We start from the raw sequence: 21,096 nt of genomic DNA, 5'->3' as shown, positions 1-21,096 counted from the left end.
CAACGGTATTTATGTTACTCGTGGCCTTGGTGGCAGTTCTGGGCTTTTATCCAGCTGGATCATTTACTCTATCTCCAACTCAAGAGGAAGATATAATTTATTCTTAGGTTCCATATTCATTTCTAGCAACCAGTACAGAGTGACAAAGCATATGGTTAAAACGTACTCATTTAAGTCCCAGAAGACAGTTACGAGCCCCAGAATTTTGTAAAGAGAAACTGAAAAAGGAGGGTTGCCCATTATTAGTAAGATGACTTACCAAAAACAAAAAAGAAAAATCTTACCAAAAGGAAGACACTGTACAGGTCCCTCCCTAGATGTATACATTCTCCCAAAGCTACAAATTCTTAAGATGACTCTTCTGGAAAAGGTAACTTAGAAGGCAAAGACTCCTGAAACCCATTAACCTCTCTCACTCAAGCACCATTACTTTGAGAATAGACAAGAAGTTTAGGGGAGTCCAATGTCTGGGGTCCTCCACATAGACTGGCTTCTTTGCCAGTTTAGCTTTCAGGTACCAATGCAATTAACAGCGAAAACAAAGTACTCACCCTCGCTTCCCACTTTTTGATGGTGGACCACTTCTCCGTTCATTTCTAGGACCTGAGAAATTCCTTCCGGATTTGGGTGGACCACTGTTGCCACGCCGATTCTGGCGATCTACACCAGGCCTCTGGCTAGAAAAACTTCTCTTCGCTATTTCCCTTTTTGGAGGTAAAACATTCTCTCCGGCCTTTGTAACTGCTTGTGCATTCAAATCCGCATTTTTTTTCTCATCTCTCTCACGCCTCTCATTGAAATCACTGCTTTCAGAAGCTGTTTCCCATTCTTCATTTGCCTGATCTGAAGAGTTCTGGTTAGACAAGTCTGGTGTCTTGTTCCCAGAAACATCCCCAGCAGCGTTAACTGGTTCTTGAACCACATTATTAATGGTGCTACTCGTGGGCACTGCTACCTCGTTGGTTTTGGAAGCAGCCTCTCTCTCTCTCAGACGTCTAAATCGAGGTGGCTTATCCTGCCTCGGAGGTCGGGTAGGACGCTGTCGTCGGGGTCTTTCTCTAGCTGGGTCAAATTTTCGTTCAAATTTTGGAGGCCGTTTATCTGCTGGTATAGGAATAAACTGCTCATGTCTTCTTGGTGGCTCTCCGTCATCTGGTTTAGGAGCTTCTGTCTGCCTTGGGTTCCACTGATTGTCCCTGTAAGCGGGTCTCCGTAAGGTGGAAGGGCGAGCCGGTCGGCCTCCAGGATCCCTTCCACCGCGTCTGAACGTCCCCCCTCTGCCTCGCCGTGTGGGCTCTCCTTTGGGAAGGAAGCCTGGTTTAGATTTATCATCATCCCTCACGTAAGGCTTTTCTAGAGGTCTGTTATCTACTCGGATGTGATTTTCAGGCTTGAAAGAAGACTGAGGCTTTATAGGCTTTTTGTTTTCAGACCGCTCCTCTCTTTTGGGAAGTTTACCTTTGCTTAAACTATCCTTATCGCTCGCACTTTCATGAATCTCACTGTCTGTGTCAGTCTCAGAACCCCGCTGTCGTCGTCTTTTAGGAACAACTTCAAAATCAGAGCTCTCACTTCGTGTTTCACTTTCTTCTCTCTGTCGAAGAGGTCCTGAGGGCACATGCTCTGGCCGTGGCTTACTGTCTCTATACTGAGGATAATCTCGAGCGTGCCCTCTCCCACCCCGGCCACGCCCTCCGTAGGAACCTCTATAGCTTCGGCCTCTGGAATAGTATTCACCCCGGCCTCGACCTCTGTATCCTTGATCTGGAAACCAATCTCTATCTCTAGCTTCTTTCCAATAGGTCCGAGGGGGTAAAGTGGATTCTTTTTTAACTGCAGGTCTGGAATCCGGTCGGGGCCGCTCTAAAACAAGGTCTTTGCTACCAAGTTTCTCAGGCTGTTTTTCTTCTTTGACTGCTGGTGCGGGGACAGTTGGCTGGTTCACAGTTTTAGCCACAGGCTCTACCTCAACACTACTTACAGGTTCCGAGGGCTTCTCGGCATCTTGGGGTGGCTTTTGAACCACAGCTGAAGCTTCTGCTGAAGGTAATTTCTCCAGTTCTGGTTGAGGTGGTGGTGGAACCGACTGTGGCTGGGCTGGTGCTGCAGGCGGTGGCACTGGAGGAAGAGGATCTTTCTTTTCAGTCTTTTCAGGTTTCACAACTTTCTCGGTGACCTTTTCTCCCTTTTCCCCTTCCTTCTCCTTCCGCTGCTCTCGCTCCTCTTTCATATCCCTAAGGATGGGTTTTTTAATGGGACCCGATCTTCTCACAGGCCTATCGTTACCTTCTTCTCTTCTGTTGGAGCTTGGCCTTGGGCCCCAACGAGTTTCGGACTTAGATTTATATAGTTTTTCAGGTTTTGGTCCCTCTGAAGATCGTATAAAGCCATCCTTCTTTGGTTTTTCCTCTGTCCTTTCTGCTGGTTCCTTTGAATCAAGGCATCTGCTGGTTACTTTAGGAATGCTTGCAGATGGGTCATTTCTTTGCTCCTCTGATTTTGAGGTATGGTTAGATCCATGGGAAACACTTCTTTTCCGGGCAGGCAGGCTTTCTCCAGCCGAAATTCGCTCTTCTTGAGGAGTGCCTATAGTTTTTTGATCAGGTATATCAAAACAAGCAGACTGAGTGTTTGTGTCGGTATGACGAGGTCTAACGTCTTCCACAGATCTGCTTAAGAACTTTTGTGCTTCTGTCTCACTGGATTCTCTGACAAAGTCTGCTTTTGGATGAACCTCTAATTGACTATGTTCTACAGGATAAGCAGCAGTAACCTGTTCCTGATCCCGTGGGGCTTCAGACCTAAAAAAAATGAGAATTCAGAAGCATAACTACCAAGACAAGCCCCTTCTCACAAGTATACAGCAAAATAATCCCTCTAATTACAAACCACAGATGTCTAATCATAAAAACAATTTAAAAAGGATCCTAATCTTTATGCCTCCTTAAAAAGTTTAGTGCAGCATTATTTGCAATGGCTAAGAGGTAGGAACAGCCCTCAGTGTCCACTGACAGATGAATGGAGTAAGAGAATGTGGTATGTACATATAATACAGTGTCCTTTAGACACTAAGAAGAAAATACTGTTGTATGCTACCAGATGGATGAGAACATTATGCTAAGAGAAACGAGTAAGCACAGGACAACACTGTAGGATTCCACTTATATGAGGTATATAACGTAATCAAACTCATCCAAGCATAAAGTGGAATGCTGATTGCCAGGGACTCGGAGGAACAAGGAAATTATCGGCTACTTAGTGGATATAAAGTTTCAGTCTTTCAAGATGAAAAAGTTCTAGAAATGTATTGTAAAAGCACCATGCTTATAGTTAACAATACTGTACTGAACACTCAAAATTTCATTGACGGTAGCTGCCACATTATATTGTTTCCCTACAATCACAAATGAACTTCATTCCTTAAGGAAAAAAAGCATGGAAGTTAGGCCATGCTGATGTGAATTTTTAATCCATCAAGACTAGTAATTCCCTTCTATAATCAAAGAATACACTAGAATAGATCTTTCTTCCCCATAGAATCAGCATTACAAAATAGAGTCGATAAAAGGGAAGAAGTTCTAAGTTTATGGTTATAAGTTACTACAGATCACCAATTATCTGCTTCAAGTTATCTCTGTCAATTAGTATTTGTCTTTATCTTGGCATTAGAAGACTTCCACGAGGTACTGATAATCAAATGTCTACCATTTTTCATTAGTGGAAAACTGTATCAACACTTTAAGCTAGACTACATGTCAAATAGTAGAAACTTGCCAATTTTACATACAACAGGAATTTCAGTATTTAATTCAAGTGTACAGAACTAGGTGACAAAATGCTCTGATGCAGAAATGACGGAAAAAGCAAGCATGTCCAAAAATGAAATGACATAAACTAAAAGGGAGGTAATCAGATTTGTCACTCAGTCCTAAATCAAAATGATCTTCAGGGACACTACAGTTTTCATTTTACCACAATATTCAATTTGTATTAATAATTTTTATAATTACCTTGCATCCTCAGGTTCTTCTGTTGCCTTGGGAGTAGTGGCCTGCGGAGGCTCGGTATGAGGATAGGGATCCGACCCCCACATAACACGAGGTTCAGACAGGGAGACTGCGTGATCTCTTGCAGATCGTGCTATGTGCTCAAATGACTCCGAACTGTTTGCTGATCCTTCCATCTGTTCTCTTCTCATTAACGGCTTAGGAGGAATCATTCCTTTAAAAAAGTCGGAAAAAGTTGGGAAAAACAATCATTATACCCATACTACATAGTATATATTACTACACACATTATAGTACACAATAATATACTATATATACTATTACATATAGTATATACCAATATATTCTTACTATAAATACTAATTTAGAATTCTATATTGGAATTCTATACTTGAGCTAAAGAAATCCTTTCTGTCAAGTGAGGAACTCAAGAAACGATCAATGAAAATTATTCAAGTTTTTCTGTGAATGAAATTTTTACTGTTGCTATTAAACAGATTTAAGAGGGGGCACCTGGGTGGCTCAATCAGTTAGGGCTTTTGACTTTGGATCTCTGGTCATGATCCCAGATCAAGCCTTACATCAAGCTTCCTGCTCAGCAGGGAGCCTGCTTCTCTCCCTCTTCCCCCCCCCCCCCCTCAAATAAATAGAATCTTAAAAAAAGGTTTAAGAACTGAGGAAACAAACAAAGCAAACCTTAACAGCAGCCTATTTTTACTTTAAAGGAAAAAATATATATATATATAATGCCTATCAAATAACATGTATGATACCTCTGTGCATGTTAATAAAAACATAGTGATGATTATACCAGTAGTGACAGATTTCCAGAGAAAATATTTCTTACAGATAATTCCATGTAGTTTAGTTTAATTAGTTGATCAATGCTATTTATTCTGCCTCTTAAATTTGAAAATTGCAGTAGAAATTTTTGAAATTAAGACATGATTTTTTTTTTCAAAGATTTTATTTATTTGACAGACAGAGATCACAAGCAGACAGAGAGGCAAGCAGAGAGGGGCAGGGGGAAGCAGGCTCCCCGCTGGGCAGGGAGCCCAATGCGGGGCTCGATCCCAAGACCCTGAGATCATGACCTGAGCTAAAGGCAGACACTTAACACACTGAGCCACCCAGGCATCCCAAGACATGGTTCTTGATCATATCTTAACACCCCCCAAATTTTCCTCTACAGCATTCTGCTCATGAATTCTCTGGATTCATCCTGACAGATTCCATGCAACACTACTGATCCACTTGTTTTCAGCTTCCCATGGGAAAACTCAAGTATTTGGTAGACAAAACTGAAAAGCTGGAATACAGAATACAGGGACAAAATTTAAATGTTTTAACACTTAAAAGAGTGAAAACAATTTAGCAAATGACAGAAAATATTTTCAGACTAAAAAAATTTTTAAATATTTACAAAACAGAAAAGAACTAGTGTTTTGGTATTATCACATATATGATACAGTGTCTGGCACTTAACTACTCTGTGCTGAAAGTTACAGACTTTTTGATTAAAAATCTAGGCACCCTCGGAGCGCCTGAGTGGCTCAGCCAATTAAGTGTCTGACCCTTGATTTCAGCTCAGATCATGATTTCAGGATCTTGAGACTGAGCCCTGTATTAGGCCCCCTGCTCAGTGATAAGTCTGCTTCAGAGTCTCTCTGTCTTACCCTCTGTCCCTCCCCTAGCCTTTGTGTGCATTCTTGCTCTCAAAAAAGATAAATCTTTTAAATTAAAAAAAAAAAAAAATCTAGGCAACCTGGGGTGCCTGGGTACATGTCTGACACTTGCTCTTGGCTCGGGTCGTGATCCTTCATGGTTGGGAGACTGAGCCCATGTCAGGCTCCGTCCTCATTGGGAAATCTGCTTCAGATGCTCTCTCCCTCTGCTTCTGCCTCTGCCCTTCCCACTCATGTGTGCTCACTCACTCTCTAAAATAAAATCTTTAAAAATAAAAAATCGGGCGCCTGGGTGGCTGGCTCAGTGGGTTAAAGCCTCTGCCTTCGGCTCAGGTCATGATCCCAGGGTCCTGGGATTGAGCCCCACATCAGGCTCTCTGCTCAGCGGGGAGCCTGCTTCCTCCTCTCTCTCTCTGCCTGCCTTTCTGCCCAGTTGTGTTCTCTATCTACCAAATAAATAAACAAAATCTTAAAAGAAAAAAAAAAAGAAAAAATCTAGGGGCACCTGGGTGGCTCAGTCTGTTAAGCATCCAACTTCAGCTCAGGTCATGATCTTGGGGACGTAGGATGGAGCCCTGAGTTGGGCTCCCTGCTGGGCAGGAGTCTGCTTGTCTTTCTCCCTCTACTCCTGCTCCCCACTTGTGCACATGCACTCTCTCTCAAATAAATAAATAAAATCTTAAAAAATACATCTAGGCACCCTACTTTAAGTTCTTCCTAGATCAGAGGAGGAACGGCAGGATGACGACCCACGGGGCCGCCAGTGAGCCACACATCGACTTCCACTCACCGGGATGAATGGGCGGGATGTCCATGGCTGGTCTACCGGATATCATCCGAGGATCCATGTACGACTGCATCATGAGCCACCTGGGATCAAAACCCATAGAGGCCAGATGCTGAGGGTGAGGCTGCATGGGCTGGTAGAGAGGTCTGTGTGGCGGCGGAGGGACGGCGCCGCTGGACGGCTGGGAAGGCACAGGCTGCGGGAGCACACCCTGCTGCTGCTGCTGCCACTGCTGCTGCTTCATCTGCTCCTGAGAAGGCAGGATCCCACATCTTGAGACTGTAGCTCCACGGGATAAATCAACGGAATCAACCGTACCAGAAAGTAACAGGGAAAAGAACTCCACAGACAGTTTACAGCGAGAGATGGTAAGTCGAAAGAACACAAGATCGGTCATGACATTTTGGCCTTACGGACTGAATCACGCATTAATTATACTAGAGAAATCATTCCCCAGAAAGGAGGATGGTGTTTATAAATGAGGCAGAGGAGAGAATACTGAGACAGAAGTTTATGGTGAAATCCATTATCAACAACCTTCTATTAAAAAGGTAAAGAATTTTATGGAAAATTTTTGTGCTTTGTGTATTTTACGTTTCGTGTCAAACTACTTCTCAGACTACTGAGTAACCTTTTCAATCACACATACGTGATAAAATGTTTTACTGTTACCTGCTGCCGCTGAAATCGAGGTGGTAAAGACTTCTGAAACTGTTTAAAATAACCAGATAACACAGCAGGTCGAGGCTGAGAGCCCGATTCTGGCTCTGTTTCATGTGCCACTTGTGTGGTCTCTTTTTCACCGCGACTGCTATCTTGTCGAGTGAAAACTGCATCATCCTCTGTCCAAAAAAAGGGTGAAAAATAACGATATTCACCTATGACACTTACCAAATACAAGATGTGTGCACTGGCATAAAATTATTAGAGATTTTTAAAAAGGTTCATGAGGAAGAAAGCATCCTTAACGGCCAAAAAAAACTGTTCTGTACTCTAATACTGGTAGCAATCAATGAGGTTAACAATGAAGTAACAAAACCTTAGATTTCCTCAAAGCCAGGTTCTTTAGAGATCACAGGTCCAAGTTACACCAAAAATTTGTATTTGATAATTTGTGATAGTAAAAAACATCAAATACTACCTATTTCCCATTGTTTCCATAGCTATTAATCTTGTCAGTATTTACCTGCGGTTCACGAGGACTTACATGAAAACACTTATGGCCTAAATATAAAATGTAACACAACAGTTTGCTTTTTGAAGAAGAGATGATTATCTATAAAGAAACTAATGAATCGAAGTCTGACAATAGTGATCATGGCTATCTTCAAACAAATAAATTATCATTCTATGTAAAGAGTATCAAGAATGATACCAAAAAGAACCATATACATATTTATTTACTAACTAAATAACAATTTCTCATCCTAAAAAAAAGATATCCATTCTAGACAATGTCATTTGTCACAATTACAAAGCAAGCTTGTTATAAATCCTCTTCTCAGAAAACTAGGGATGAATTTTTTAATGAAGTTTATTGTGCCAATGTAAAAACCATGCTCTCAAGAATCACAAACCATATTTTCTTACTGGCATTACATTCAATATTAAGAATGTTGTAAAAAGAAAAATAAAGTATTAGAAAGAAAAGAGAGCCAGTAGGTCCAACACTTAAAAATCAAAAGTGCACATCATGCTGATGAACCCAGCAGAAGTTAAACTGCCATAAAAAATAGAGATGTGAATGAAAATAAAAGCACCATGAAATAATGATTAAAAAGAAAAGCATAAATAAATGGTGTAGACAGTCTCGTCTGACAGTTAAATTAATCACTGTATCACTGACAGAACAAGGACTAAAATGTGAATTTCCTTATTTTGAATCTATAGTCCTTTCTCATCATCTGTTAATGAGATTCCCTAAGGCTGACAGTAATCATCAATATTAAGCTAAGCCAATGGCTTTTGCTTCTTTTTAAAAGATAGTATTTATTTATTTGAGAGAGACAGACAGACAGACAGACAGACATAGCAAGAGAGAGAATACAAGCAGGGGGAGTGGGAGGGAGAGAAGCAGGTTTCCCAGTGGGCAGGAGGCCCAATGCGGGGCTCAATCCCAAGGACCCTGGGATCATGACCTGAGCCAAAGGCAGATGCTTAACAACTGAGCTACCCCATGTGCCCGCGGTTTTCACTTCTATGGTGAGAAATTTTACTTTGTTAGTATTATGAGCAACCTGTGCTTGTGATACATAACAAAAGCCCATTATCAATATCAAATTATTTCTACATACATTAATACAAAAATTTATTAAATCTGACAGGGGCCTGCCTTATCTCATTAAAAAAAGTTAAGGGGTGCCTGGGTGGCTCAGTGGGTTAAAGCCTCTGCCTTCAGCTCAGGTCATGATCCCAGGGTCCTGGGATAAAACCCCACCATCGGGCTCTCTGCTCAGCGGGGAGCCTGCTTCCCCCACTCTCTCTGCCTGCCTCTCTGCTTACTTGTGATCTCTGTCAAATAAATAAGTTAAAAAAAAAAAAAGTTAAGGTAACACACTCAACTTTTTTTTTTTTTTTTTTTTTTTTACAAAGAGCCAAGTCTGATGACTCTAAGTAAAAAATTAAAGGAAAATTGTGAATAACTTTGTAATATAATTTCAAGCAGCATGATCTTGTAGAAAGACTAAGTTTTGAGATTTTAAAAAAAGTTTTCATTATTTCTGTAACAGGAAACAGACTGAAACAGAACTACCTTTTTTCTTTTTTTTTTCTGAAGATTTTATTTATTTATTTGACAGAGAGAGAGAGAGAACACAAGTGAATGGAATGGCAGAGGTAAGACAAACAGGCTCCCCTCTGAGCACCTGATGCAGGGCTCAATCTCAGGACCCTGGGCAGACACTTAACCAACTGAGCTAGCCAGGCACCCCAAAATAGGACTACTTCTATTTTAACAATAAACTGCTCATTAAGAATGAAATTTACTGGGACACCTGGGTGGCTCAGAGGGTTAAACCTCTGCCTTCGGCTCAGGTCATGATCTCAGTGTCCTGGGATCCAGCCCCCGCATCGGGCTCTCTGCTCAGCAGGGAGCCTGCTTCCTTGTTCTCTCTGCCAACCTCTCTGCCTACTTGTGATAAACTGTGGTTAATGCCAGTCAATTAGAGCTCTTAGCACAGTATGAGCTACGTACCTCCCACCTCACATTTTTTGTAAAGATTTATGATAGAGAGTGTGCACACACACACACACAACTGGGAGGAGGGGCAGGGGGAGAGAATCCTCAAACAGATTCCCGCTGAGCACAGAGCCACAAGATCATGACCTGAGCTAAAACCAAGTGTCGGATGCCTAACCAACTGAGCCACCCAGGCACACTCCCCTTACATTTAAACCCACACTGGAGCAAGTGGAAGAAATAATTCACAAACTTGGAGATAGGATAATGGAAATTATGTTTGAGGAACAGAGCAAAAAAATAAACAGAGCTTAAGATACCTATAGGACAAGATCAAGAGACCAAACATACACACGGAGAAGGAGTCCAGAAGCAAGAGAAAGACAAAGGGGCAAAGAGACTATTTGAAGAAATTATGGCCAGAAATATCTCAAATTTGATGAAAGCATGAATATATTTCTAAGAAGCTCTACAAATTCTCAGAGTCCCAAACTGAGACACCTTATAATGAAACTTTAAAAAGCCAAAGAGTGAATCCTGAAAGCAGCAGGACAGCACTAAAGAAGTCGCATACACGGCATTCTCAATAAAACTATTTGATTTCTCATCAGAAACACTGGAGGCTGGAAGGCATCTCAAAGTATTAAAAGCAAAACAAACAAAACAAAACCAAAAAACTATCAACCAAGAATACTATATGTGGCAAAACTGTTCTCCAAAAATGAAGGAGAAATTGAAATACTCCCAGATGAAAGCTATGAAAGAGTTCATTATCACTAGACCTGCCATCCAACAAATGCTCAAGAGTCCTGCAGAGTACAATGAAAAGGAAAGCACACAGTAAACTAAAACTGCATGACAAAGAAACAATACAGGCAAATACATGGGCAATTATAAAAGGCAGTAGTAGCAGGTAACTCTATGTCCACGTGATTTATGAAATGAGTTATTTCTTTAAATAAGCCAATTATTAATCTAAAAGATAGTAACATTACATTTTGGTTTGTACTCCATATTGTTTTCCACATGATTTAAGCAACTAATGCATTTAAAATTAATTAGTAGTTTGTTTCTGGGGATACGAAGTTAAAGATGTAAATCTCTGATAGCAACAACCAAAGGGAATACAAATGTAACTGTTAAAGGAAAAGGAATGAATTTTTTTTTTTAGAGATTTTATTTATTTATTTGACAGAGATAACAAGTAGGCAGAGAGGCAGGCAGAGAGAGAGAAGGAAGCAGGCTCCCGGCCAAGCAGAGAATCAGATGCGGGGCTCCATCCCAGCACTCTGGGATCATGACCTGAGTTGAAGGCAGAGGCTTCAACCCACTGAACCACCCAGGCACCCCAGGAATTTTTGTGTATTATTAGTTAAACTGGTATAAATTTAGTGTTTTAACTTTTGCATGTTTATGTAATCCCCATGGTCAAAACAAAGAGGGTAGTTACAGAATATAAGCAAAAAGAAATGAGAAAGGAATTTAAAAATGTTTCAATACAAAAAAAATCACCTAAACACAAAAGACAGTAATCCAGGAAACAAGGGGCAAAAATGGACATAAGGCATATAAAACCCAAATACCAAAACATGAGAAATAAGTCCCTTCTAATCAATTACTTACTTAAAATGTACTGAACTGAACACATGATCCAACTACAGGTTATCTCTAAGAAACTCAGTTAAGATCCAGAGACACAAACAGTTTGAAAATGAAAAGATGAACACAGATATTCCATAGCAAGAGGAACCAAGAGAGCAAGGTGGCTATGCTAAATACCAGACAAGCCTGGCTCTGAATTCAAAGTTTTACAAGAGACAAAGGACATGTACTACTAATAAAAGGTTCAGTGCAGCAGCATATAACCATTATAAATATTTTTACATATTTAATATGTTTAATAACAGACCATCAGAATGTATGAAAGCAAAATACCGACAGCATTGAAGGGACAGACTGCTGTACATTTACAGTTGGACACTTCAATACCTTCCTCTCAATAATGGATGGAACAACCAGACAGAAGGTCAGTGAGGAAACAAAGGACTGAATACAATAAGCCAACCAGATCTAACAGACCTACAGGACACGCCATCGAACAACAGACATCACGTTCTTCACACATGCACACAGGACATTTTCCAAAACGGACTGTGCATTAGGCCACAATATCAACAGTCAATAGATTTAAAATGATAAATCTCATATAAAGCATTTTCTGCTTATATGAGACATTAACAAAAGTTAATTATCAAAAAAGAGAAGTGAAACAGAAAAACGCACAAGTCCATGGACATTAAACAACACTCTTTTTTAAACAACTAAGGGATCAAAGAATAAATGACAAGCGAAATTAGAAAATACTTGAGATGGATAAAAACAAAAACACAGCATACCAGAATTTATAGGATGCAGCAAAAGTGGTGCAAAGGGGGCAAATTTACAGCTATAAATGCTTACATTAAAAAATAAAGATCTCCAATTCAAAACCTAGTGTTACAATGTAAGGGAAAAGAATAACAAAGTAAACCCAAGACTACCAGAAGAAAGGCAATAAAGATCAACACAGAGATCCACAACAGAGAGAATAGGAAAATAGAAAAATATTAATGCAGCTACAAGTGGATTCTTTGAAAAGATCAATTGACAGACCTTTAACCAGGCAGGTCAACGAAGAAAAAAAGAGAGAAGACTCAAACTACTACAATCAGAAATAGAAATTGGGGCATTACTACCAATTCTACAGAAATAAAAAGGATTATGAGAGTGTTATGGATAAGTATATACCAACAAATAGAATAAGCAAGGTGAAATGAACAAATTCCTACAACACTAACTTTGTAGTTAAGTTTTTAAATCCAGGTGTGTGTGTCTTCCAGCTTTGTTACTTTATTTCAAGACAGTTTTAGCTATTCTGGGTCCCCTGAGATTTAGAGTTTTCTACATGTAAGACTGTATTATCTGCTCACATTACCTGCATCTCTAATATACTAATAACGACTGATCGGAAAAGGAAATTACAAAAACAATTCCATCTATAATAGCATCAAAAAGAATAAAATAAATCCTTTAGAATTTTTTTTAGGTTTTTATTTAAGTAATCTCTACACCCAATGTGTGGCTTGAACTCATGACCCCGAAATCAAGAGCTACACACTCTCCCGACTAAACCAGCAAGGTACCCATAAAATGCTTAAGAATTAACCAAGGAGGTGAAAGCCTTGTACAATGAAAACTACAAAATACTGCTGGAAGAAATTAAGACATAAATGAATGGAAGCACATCCCAATGCTCACAGACTGCAAGACTTTACTGTGAACATTATCAACGCTACCAAAAGCAACCTAGAGTTATGCAATTCCCGTGAAAATCTCAACGGTGTTCTTTACAAAAACAAACACCCATACATCATGAAAAACTTAACAAAGATTGAGGACTCACATATCTAGATTTAAAAGCATACAACAGGGTTGCCTGGGTGGCTCAGTGGGTTAAGCCTCGGGTCATGATCTCAGTGTCCTGGGATTGAGCCCCACATCAGGCTTTCTGCTCTGCAGGTAGCCTGCTTCCCCCCTCTCTGCCTGCCTCTCTGCCTGCTTGTGATCTCTCTCTCTCCCTCTCTCTGTGTCAAATAAATAAATAAATAAGAATCTTTAGAAAATAAAAGCATGCAACAAAGCTGCAGTAATAAAAACAGTAAGACATTAACATAAAGCCAGACAGATAGGGCAATGGAATAGAATCAAGATCCCAAAATAAACCATCACATACACAGTCGAATGATTTTAGAAGAGGCTGCTGAGACCATTCAAAGGGGGAAAGAACAGTCGTTCCAACAACGGTACTGGGAAAACTGAATATTCACACGCAGAAGAACGAAGCTCAATTCCTACCCAACCACAATGTACAAAACTTACCACACAACAGGTCAAAAATGTAAATGTAAAACATGAAAGTATAAAACTCTTAGAAGAAATCAGAACAAAAGCTTCATGACATCAGATTTGGCCATGACTTCGTGGACTTGACACCAAAGGCAAAAGAAAAAAATAGATGGGTTTCATGTACATTTTAAAGTTCTGTACATGAACAGAATATCAAGTGAAAAGGCAACCTATCTAAACTCCTAAAATGCAGCAACAATCTGATTAAAAACGGAAAAGGACTTGGACATTTCTGTAAAGATACACAAATGGCCAACAAACAAATGAAAAGATAATACTCAGCATCACTAATCACTGGCCAAGAGCACATCAAAACTACAGTGAGATACCACCTCACACTTAACTAGGAAGCCTACTATCAAAACCCCACACCCCAGAAAGTAACAGATGTTAGTAAGGATGTGGAGAAATTAGAACCCTTGTGCACTGCTGGTGGTAATGTAAAATGGTACAGCTGCTGTGAAAAAACAGTATGGTGGTTCCTCAAACAAAAACAGAACTACCGTAAGATCCAACAACTCCATTTCTGAGTATGTAATCAAAAAAATGAAAGCAGGGTCTCAACAAGGTCTCTGTACACCCACATTCACAGCAGCATTATTCAAAATAGGTAAAATATGGAATCAATCCAAGTGCCCATGAACAGATAAACAGGTAAGCAAAATGTGGTTTTATATACAGATTATTAGCCTTAAAAAGAAAATTCTGAAATATGCCATTACATGGATGAACCTTGTAAGACATTGTACTAAATGAGATAAGCCATTCACCAAAAGACCAATTCTGTATGAGGCACTTTTGAAAACAGTCAAAATCAGAGACAGAAATTAGAACAGGGGAGAAGAGGGAAGTATTGTTTAACAGGTACAGTTTCAGTCTCACAGGATGGAATGAGTTCTGGAGACGGACAGTGGTGATGATGGAACATCATCATCAATGTATTTAATACCATTAAACTGTACACCTAAAAATGGTTAAAATTCTAAATTTTGTTAGATATATCTCACCATAATAAAAAAATAGGGGAAAAGAGCATATTAAAGTCTCCAATAAAATTCAGCTTCTATTAAAAAAAAAAAAACTCAGGGCGCCTGGGTGGCTCAGTGGGTTAAAGCCTCTGCCCTTGGCTCAGGTCATGATCCCAGGGTCCTGGGATCGAGCCCCACATCGGGCTCTCTGCTCAGCGGGGAGCCTGCTTCCTTCCCTCTCTCTGCCTGCCTCTCTGCCTACATGTGATCTGCCAAATAAATAAATAAATAAAGTCTTTAAAAAAAAAAAAAAAAAAACAAAAACCCTCAATTGGGATGCCTGGGTGGCTCAGCTGGTTAAGCATCTGACTGCTGAGTTTGGCTCAGGTCACAATGTCAAGATCCTGGGAGCCAGCCCCACACTGGCCTCCATACTCTGTGGGGAGTCTGCTTGACATTTACTCTCGCCCTGCCCTCCCCCTGCTCACACACATGTGCACCTACATGCTCTTTCTGTAAATAAGTTTTCTGTAAATAAGATTTCTGTAAAATCAATCTTGAAAACAAAAGAAACCTCGTTTTCATGTGGATGACATGCATACATCAAACACACGTGGACACCCACACCAGCCGCACTATGAAGCCTCCTACATAAGAACAAGACTCTCATACCTTTATTACAGTTGGTCTCACTTTCTGGTTTTTCTACCACAGGTTCTAAAGTAGGTTCTTTGTGTTCAGTTTTTTCCTCCACTTTTTCCCTTTCTTTCTTCTCCAACTCACATTCCTTTTCCTGTTCTTTGATCTTCTGCAGTTCTTTTTCCTTTTCCTGCTGTCTTTCTAGTTCTTTCTCTTTTTCTTGCTTTCTTTCTTTTTCCAGCTCTCTCTGCTTCTCCTGCTCTCTCTCCAGTTCTCTCTCCTTCTCCTGCTGCCTCTCCCTCTCTCTCTCCCTCTCCTTCTCTCGCTCGCGCTCTTGTTCTCTCTCGAGTTCTTTCTCTCTCTCCCGCTCTTTGTCCCGCTCCCTGTCTCTCATCTCCTCTGGAGGCGGCTGCTTGTCCACTATGCCGAGCTTCTCATCCAGTCGTTTCAGCTTCTCCGCACACGCCGCCTTCCTTTGCTCTTCCATTCTTCGCTCTTCCTCTTCACGCCGTTTCCGAGCGCGCTCCACGGCCGCAGAAAGTTCTGACTGCTGTCTTCGTCTTTGCTTCCAAATTTCATCTTCATCTGGCACTTGCTGCTTGGCAGGGAAAGGGCCTGGTCTTCCAGGCACTGCCTGTCGGTCTGGAGGAGGATGCTGCAACATTACAATAAATGATAAGGTGAATATGACAGATCTAGTTCCAAATAACAATGGGTATCACAGACATGAAGAGGGAAGGAAAAACTCGACAAAATGTCATGACTATTTCTGATAAAGCATACATATGAAAATACAAACAAGGAGTAACATGGGGAAAATATTTAGATAATTCTCCAAACTAAGACCAGAACAATTAATCTAGGCCACATACCTATTTATTGTGGCAGACATTACTGTGCAAAGAATTTGTTGAATAAAATAAGAAGCTGTCACAACATGATTTCAAAATCTAAATTTAGACACGAAGGAATTTAGAATGTGAGTTCTCGTAACTCAGCGATGGAACCCCTAGAGAGAAAGTCCATGAAGATGCAGAACAGTGTCATGTGAGCCCTGAGAAGACAAAAGGTGCAGTTACAGGGAAAAACAGCCAGCCAGAGATGCTAAGTGAAGACGAAGACACGACTACTGCCGACACTTCACAGAAGAAGAAATCCCTGGAAATCAGCCTGTACAGACAGTTCTCGATCTCTGAATTGAAAGCTGCAGAAATGCACACCCAGAACCCACAGTGGAACGTAGGCATCACCTGAAAGACTTCAAACTGGTACGTTCTAGAACAATGACAACCACTGCCAGTAACTATGGGAAAATTAGCAGGATAAGAGCACCTGAAGCGCTGGAATGTTAAAATAAAAATAAAATAAATAAAATAAAAAGTACTCATTTTTATTAGCTTGTAGGGTAAAGAAATCTGGAAAGCCACATAACCAGTCAGAATCCTTACAACGGAGAAAACGGGATGATGAAAACACTGGACTAAATATAAAATATATAGATATATATGATCTAGACTCTCTATTTTACTATTACTCTATTTTATGGTCTGGACCTATCTGGCAGAAATCCAAGTAAAGATGCTTAGTTGATCACTAAATATGTAACTCTTGAAGTTAGGGTAGAACTTTAAGGGCTACAGATAAGTTCCACAAGCACATATATAAGATCTTCCAGGGAAAGAGTCAGAAAAAGGAATAAGAACACAGCCCTTAACCCTCCAACACCGAGGGCACGTGGGTGGCTTATTAAGTTAAGTGTCAGACTCTTGATTTCGGCTCAGGTCATGATCTCAGAGCGTGGGATCAAGTCCTGTGCCGGGCTCCACATTCAGTGGGGAGTCTGCTTGGGATTCTCTCATTCCCTCTTTCTCTGCTCCTCCCGCTTCCTGTTGTGTATGTGTGTGTGCACTTCCCCCCTTCAATAAAGGCACAGAAGAAAATACAAACCAAAGAAAGAGAACACAATAGTGTGATGTCTTAAACGTAAAAAAAATAGTCTTTTAAGAAGGACGGAAAGATTAGCTATGTCAGCCGCTACTGAAACTAAGTAAAACGGAGACAAGAGAACTGAACTGGGCAAGATGGAAACCATTACTGACTTTCATAATAATAGTTTCAAAGGTATAGTGGTGATGAAAAAGTGTAACTGGAAAGGGTTAGATGAGAGAGAAAGTGAGCACAGTAAGTGTAAATAGCTCACTAAAACTATTTTGCCACCAAGGAGAACAGAGAAATAGGGTGGAAACTATAGTAGTAAGGAGGGTAGTAAGAGTTAAGGAAGGTGTGAATTTTCTTAAAGTTTCTTAAGATGGGAGGTGATATTACCGGTGAGCGAAAGAGATGGGAGCAAGGGGCAGTAGAAGGGCTGGTCTTAGCAGCAAGGCCAGGAAGAAGTCAGAATGGGAAGGGCACTGAAATGGGAAAAACAGTTGCTTCTCATCTTCTTAGTGAAATCAGGAGGAAGCATATCGGCTGAGAATAAAGAGGAGCAGAAAAAGAGGAAGAAACGCAAAGAACAAGGTAATATCCATAATTGTTTCATAAAAGCTATTAAATAAGAAACATACAGAAATCTTTCCATTAAAACAAAGTCAAAATACATAAAAAATACATACACCACAAATAATACATATAGACTGCAAAGAAGCATTTAAGGTTTACCTGCTGTGCAAGCAATTTTGGAGGTGGGGGCAGGTGTGAAGATGGTCCACGTTCCTGTTATAAAGATAAGGACTATTACAAAATAACCAGATAAAAGATATCTAACTAGAAATATTTCTGAACGTACTTAAGTACGCCTTTAGTTTTGAAATTTTATTTATGTAAGCCCTATTCTTTCTCTGAATTTTTTCCTAATGGCAAACTAAATGCAGAAACTTACCTAAAGAAATGAAACACCTAGAACATATTGAGAATCAAATACAATACATACTCACTTGCTACAGTTACAACCCTATTCACTTGCTAATATATACCTCAATGTCACACACACAAATCAAGACACCAAGATATGGCATATGATATTCCTCTATTCTTTTCTAAGAAAGGAATTATCACTCCCCATGTTAAGCCAGTAAATTAAAGTCACGTGAAACATGAATTTTATTATTAAAAAAAACTTGAAAAATTCTTTTTCAGAGTTCACAAATTCTCCAATGACTAACCAATGCCTTAAGGACAAGATTCAAACTTCCCTGAAGAGCACACATTGAACAACTGGTTGTCACGTAGCTCTTTTAACTCCTTTCCTGTATCAAACTACTTGAGATTTACAGAATGTGCCATGCTTTCTCATGCTTCTCTACTCTGAACATGTTACCACTGCTTAAAATTTCTCTCTTCCCTTTGTTTCCTGGTTAATTCCCACTTCAAGTACCGAGTCTTTGGCAAAACCTTTTCCAGAGAATGCGCTAAGAACCCACTACGTGCGCTCTGCCACACCAGCTGTCACACTGTCTTGCAAATGATACCTGATGTCTTTTCATTTTACAGAGACTGCTAGCTACCTACCTTATCTCCTTGAAGGGAAAGTTTCTCATCTGTTCTGAATGAATTCAACAACTACATGCTGAGGGCACTAGGTGTGGAGTGGGTTCTCTGGACGACAGCCCTTTTTAATTCCCAGCTTGCAATGCAGTTTCTTGGAAGTAGGATCAAGTGTATCTGTTTACCTACATTACCTCCTTTCTTTAACAATGTTCTTCAAAATGACTCACACTTAAGAGATTTATCTACTCCTTACATGTGATTTTCCTACTCAGCATACTATTTCACATATGAATACTGACTAGAATTTACAGAATACTCAATCAACCATAAAGCACTTAGCAATGTTTGGAAAAACAGTTTATAAAAACTTAGTAAGTGTCAGACTCTTGTCAGACTTTAATAGGACCACACTATTACAAGACAGAAAAAAAGTGAAATTTTAGTTTCTATTTAATAATTTTAGCTACTATATTGACAGTTCCTGTAAATATGCAATAAAATTGTGGTTTACATCTTCAACTGCTCAAGACAAAAGATAATTTCCTTCCTAACTCTTCTTTCAACTTTATGATGAATTCAATGAAAGTTCAGGTAGTGAATATGATCTCCTTAAGTCCAACAAACCTGGTTAAACGGAGGTCCCTTCCCATAGGGACCTTTTGACAGCGATGGTTGGGCAGGTATCTGAGAAGAGGACTGAGCGTTGCGAGCTTCATCTGCTTCTTTTCGGTTTTCAGTGTTTTCAGAAGCTTTTGAACCTTGATCCTCACTAAGGAATTAAAATCCAGGTGAAGTAAGAAAGTAAAGGAGACAGACTACACCATAAGTAAAAGTGTTTTGTCTATATAAGATTATTTGTATATGGGTTGGGGGGGGAGTATATCAAGGAATGAGATGGTCTTGTGACCTAGTGGTGTATTCATTCATTCATTCATTCTATGCCATATATCAATATGGAATTGGGTTTAGCCAAGTTATCATCACAAGGTCTGAAGTACAGTAGCATAATTGTCAAATACGGACACTCACACTTGACATACAACTTCACAAAGGACTACAGCCCCACCATTTTGTATCACTCCAACCCCAAAAGTCTCATCTAAATGCAACCAAGTAATACTATAATTAATACCTGTGTTCTAATTTATCCTGACTTAATGAAAAGACAGAAGTCAAACTACAGTATTTTTTTTTAATCACAAGTGCAAGGCAGCTCATAACTGATCTCGAAACAGCAGTATACTACAATCCCATGGCTAAAAACCACCAACTCTACCAAATTGTCTAGCGACTAATAGCGTGTGCATGCAAGCGCCTTATATTTTAACAGCCCAATTTTTATGGTATATAACTCATGTATTTCTGATTCTGATGCTCCTATATTGGAGAAGAGATGTGAAGCTCCCATTCTTCAAACTTTAATGCTGCTTGCTGAAGTGTAAAAACTCAAAGACTTGAGGCAGTTCCAGTAACTCAAGTGATTTTTCTCTAGTTTTGTAAATATGAAGCAAGTAACAAGTTTGAAATAGTCCCTGATGTGGTCTTCCAAGAAATCACCATTTAGATGGTTAGGATCTAAACATCTTTTAAAAAATATGTATTTTCTTTAGAAGCATAAAATTTTAGTTCCTTGATTAGCTGTACTTTTAAAATTTGGCTCAATAGTCACCTTCCCAACTCAGTAAGTTCTTGGAGTAAAATACAGAAATTCTATAAAAAGAGAACAAAGGACTATTGATGAAGCCTCTGCACAGATGGATAATGTTATACGAATGAATTCATAGTATCACTCGTGGGAGGTATCCAACAGCTTACCTGCTGCTTTCCTTAGGACTACTACTTCCTTGCTCATCATCATCACTGAAATTCAGCTGTTCTGTATAATCAACTTCCATCTGAGCACCTATTAAATTAAGGAAAATTCAGACTGACTGTTTAAAAACATCTAAGAACTAAAAGTAATTAATTTTGCCTCTTACCTGCCCAACCTTCATCAGCTTCGGCATCTAGGTTATCAAATTTATCAAGCTCCTTCAGTTCTGATGCACTAAGGATGGAGGGGCGTTCAGGCTCAGAGGCCCATGAAGGCGGTGGACCCCTTCCTCGAAGGCCTCTAATGAACAGAGGTTATGAGGGGAAAAGATACAAAGTTTTAATGATTATAAATTACATAAATATCAAAAGACTAAAATTTAATTCATTTCAATTCAACATTAGTATTGTCTAATATACTATCGTCTTAATATACAAAATATTTTGTACCTGACATGTGTTATGAAGAAATTCTGTTAATACATAAATTCAGGACAATATATATAATTCTGTTACAAGTATTTAATATCAGAAAATGGGTTTTTTTAATTGCCAAAAATTTAAGATAAAACAAATATGTTAAAGA

The 21,096-nt window shown here is 39.6% G+C and overlaps 1 protein-coding gene across 13 annotated transcripts in view; it reads right to left on the bottom strand.

Moving 5' to 3' along the window:
• PRRC2C (proline rich coiled-coil 2C) overlaps positions 1-21,096 on the bottom strand; it is a 95,379-nt gene that overhangs the window by 38,446 nt on the left and 35,837 nt on the right. For all 13 annotated transcript variants that reach the window (XM_059146859.1, XM_059146861.1, XM_059146867.1 and 10 more), the window contains exons 8-16: positions 20,678-20,811; positions 20,514-20,601; positions 19,323-19,467; positions 17,871-17,924; positions 15,243-15,864; positions 7,152-7,321; positions 6,483-6,729; positions 4,011-4,221; positions 552-2,801 (exon numbers count right to left, since the gene is read on the bottom strand). In XM_059146859.1, coding sequence (XP_059002842.1) covers positions 552-2,801; positions 4,011-4,221; positions 6,483-6,729; positions 7,152-7,321; positions 15,243-15,864; positions 17,871-17,924; positions 19,323-19,467; positions 20,514-20,601; positions 20,678-20,811 — 3,921 coding nt within the window. The remainder of the gene's footprint in view (positions 1-551; positions 2,802-4,010; positions 4,222-6,482; positions 6,730-7,151; positions 7,322-15,242; positions 15,865-17,870; positions 17,925-19,322; positions 19,468-20,513; positions 20,602-20,677; positions 20,812-21,096) is intronic.

This window comes from Mustela lutreola, chromosome 14, assembly GCF_030435805.1.
Source record: "Mustela lutreola isolate mMusLut2 chromosome 14, mMusLut2.pri, whole genome shotgun sequence".
Taxonomy (NCBI): Eukaryota; Metazoa; Chordata; class Mammalia; order Carnivora; family Mustelidae; genus Mustela; species Mustela lutreola.
The sequence above is the reverse complement of the archived record's forward strand: the minus strand, read 5'-3'. Positions and strand labels throughout refer to the sequence as shown.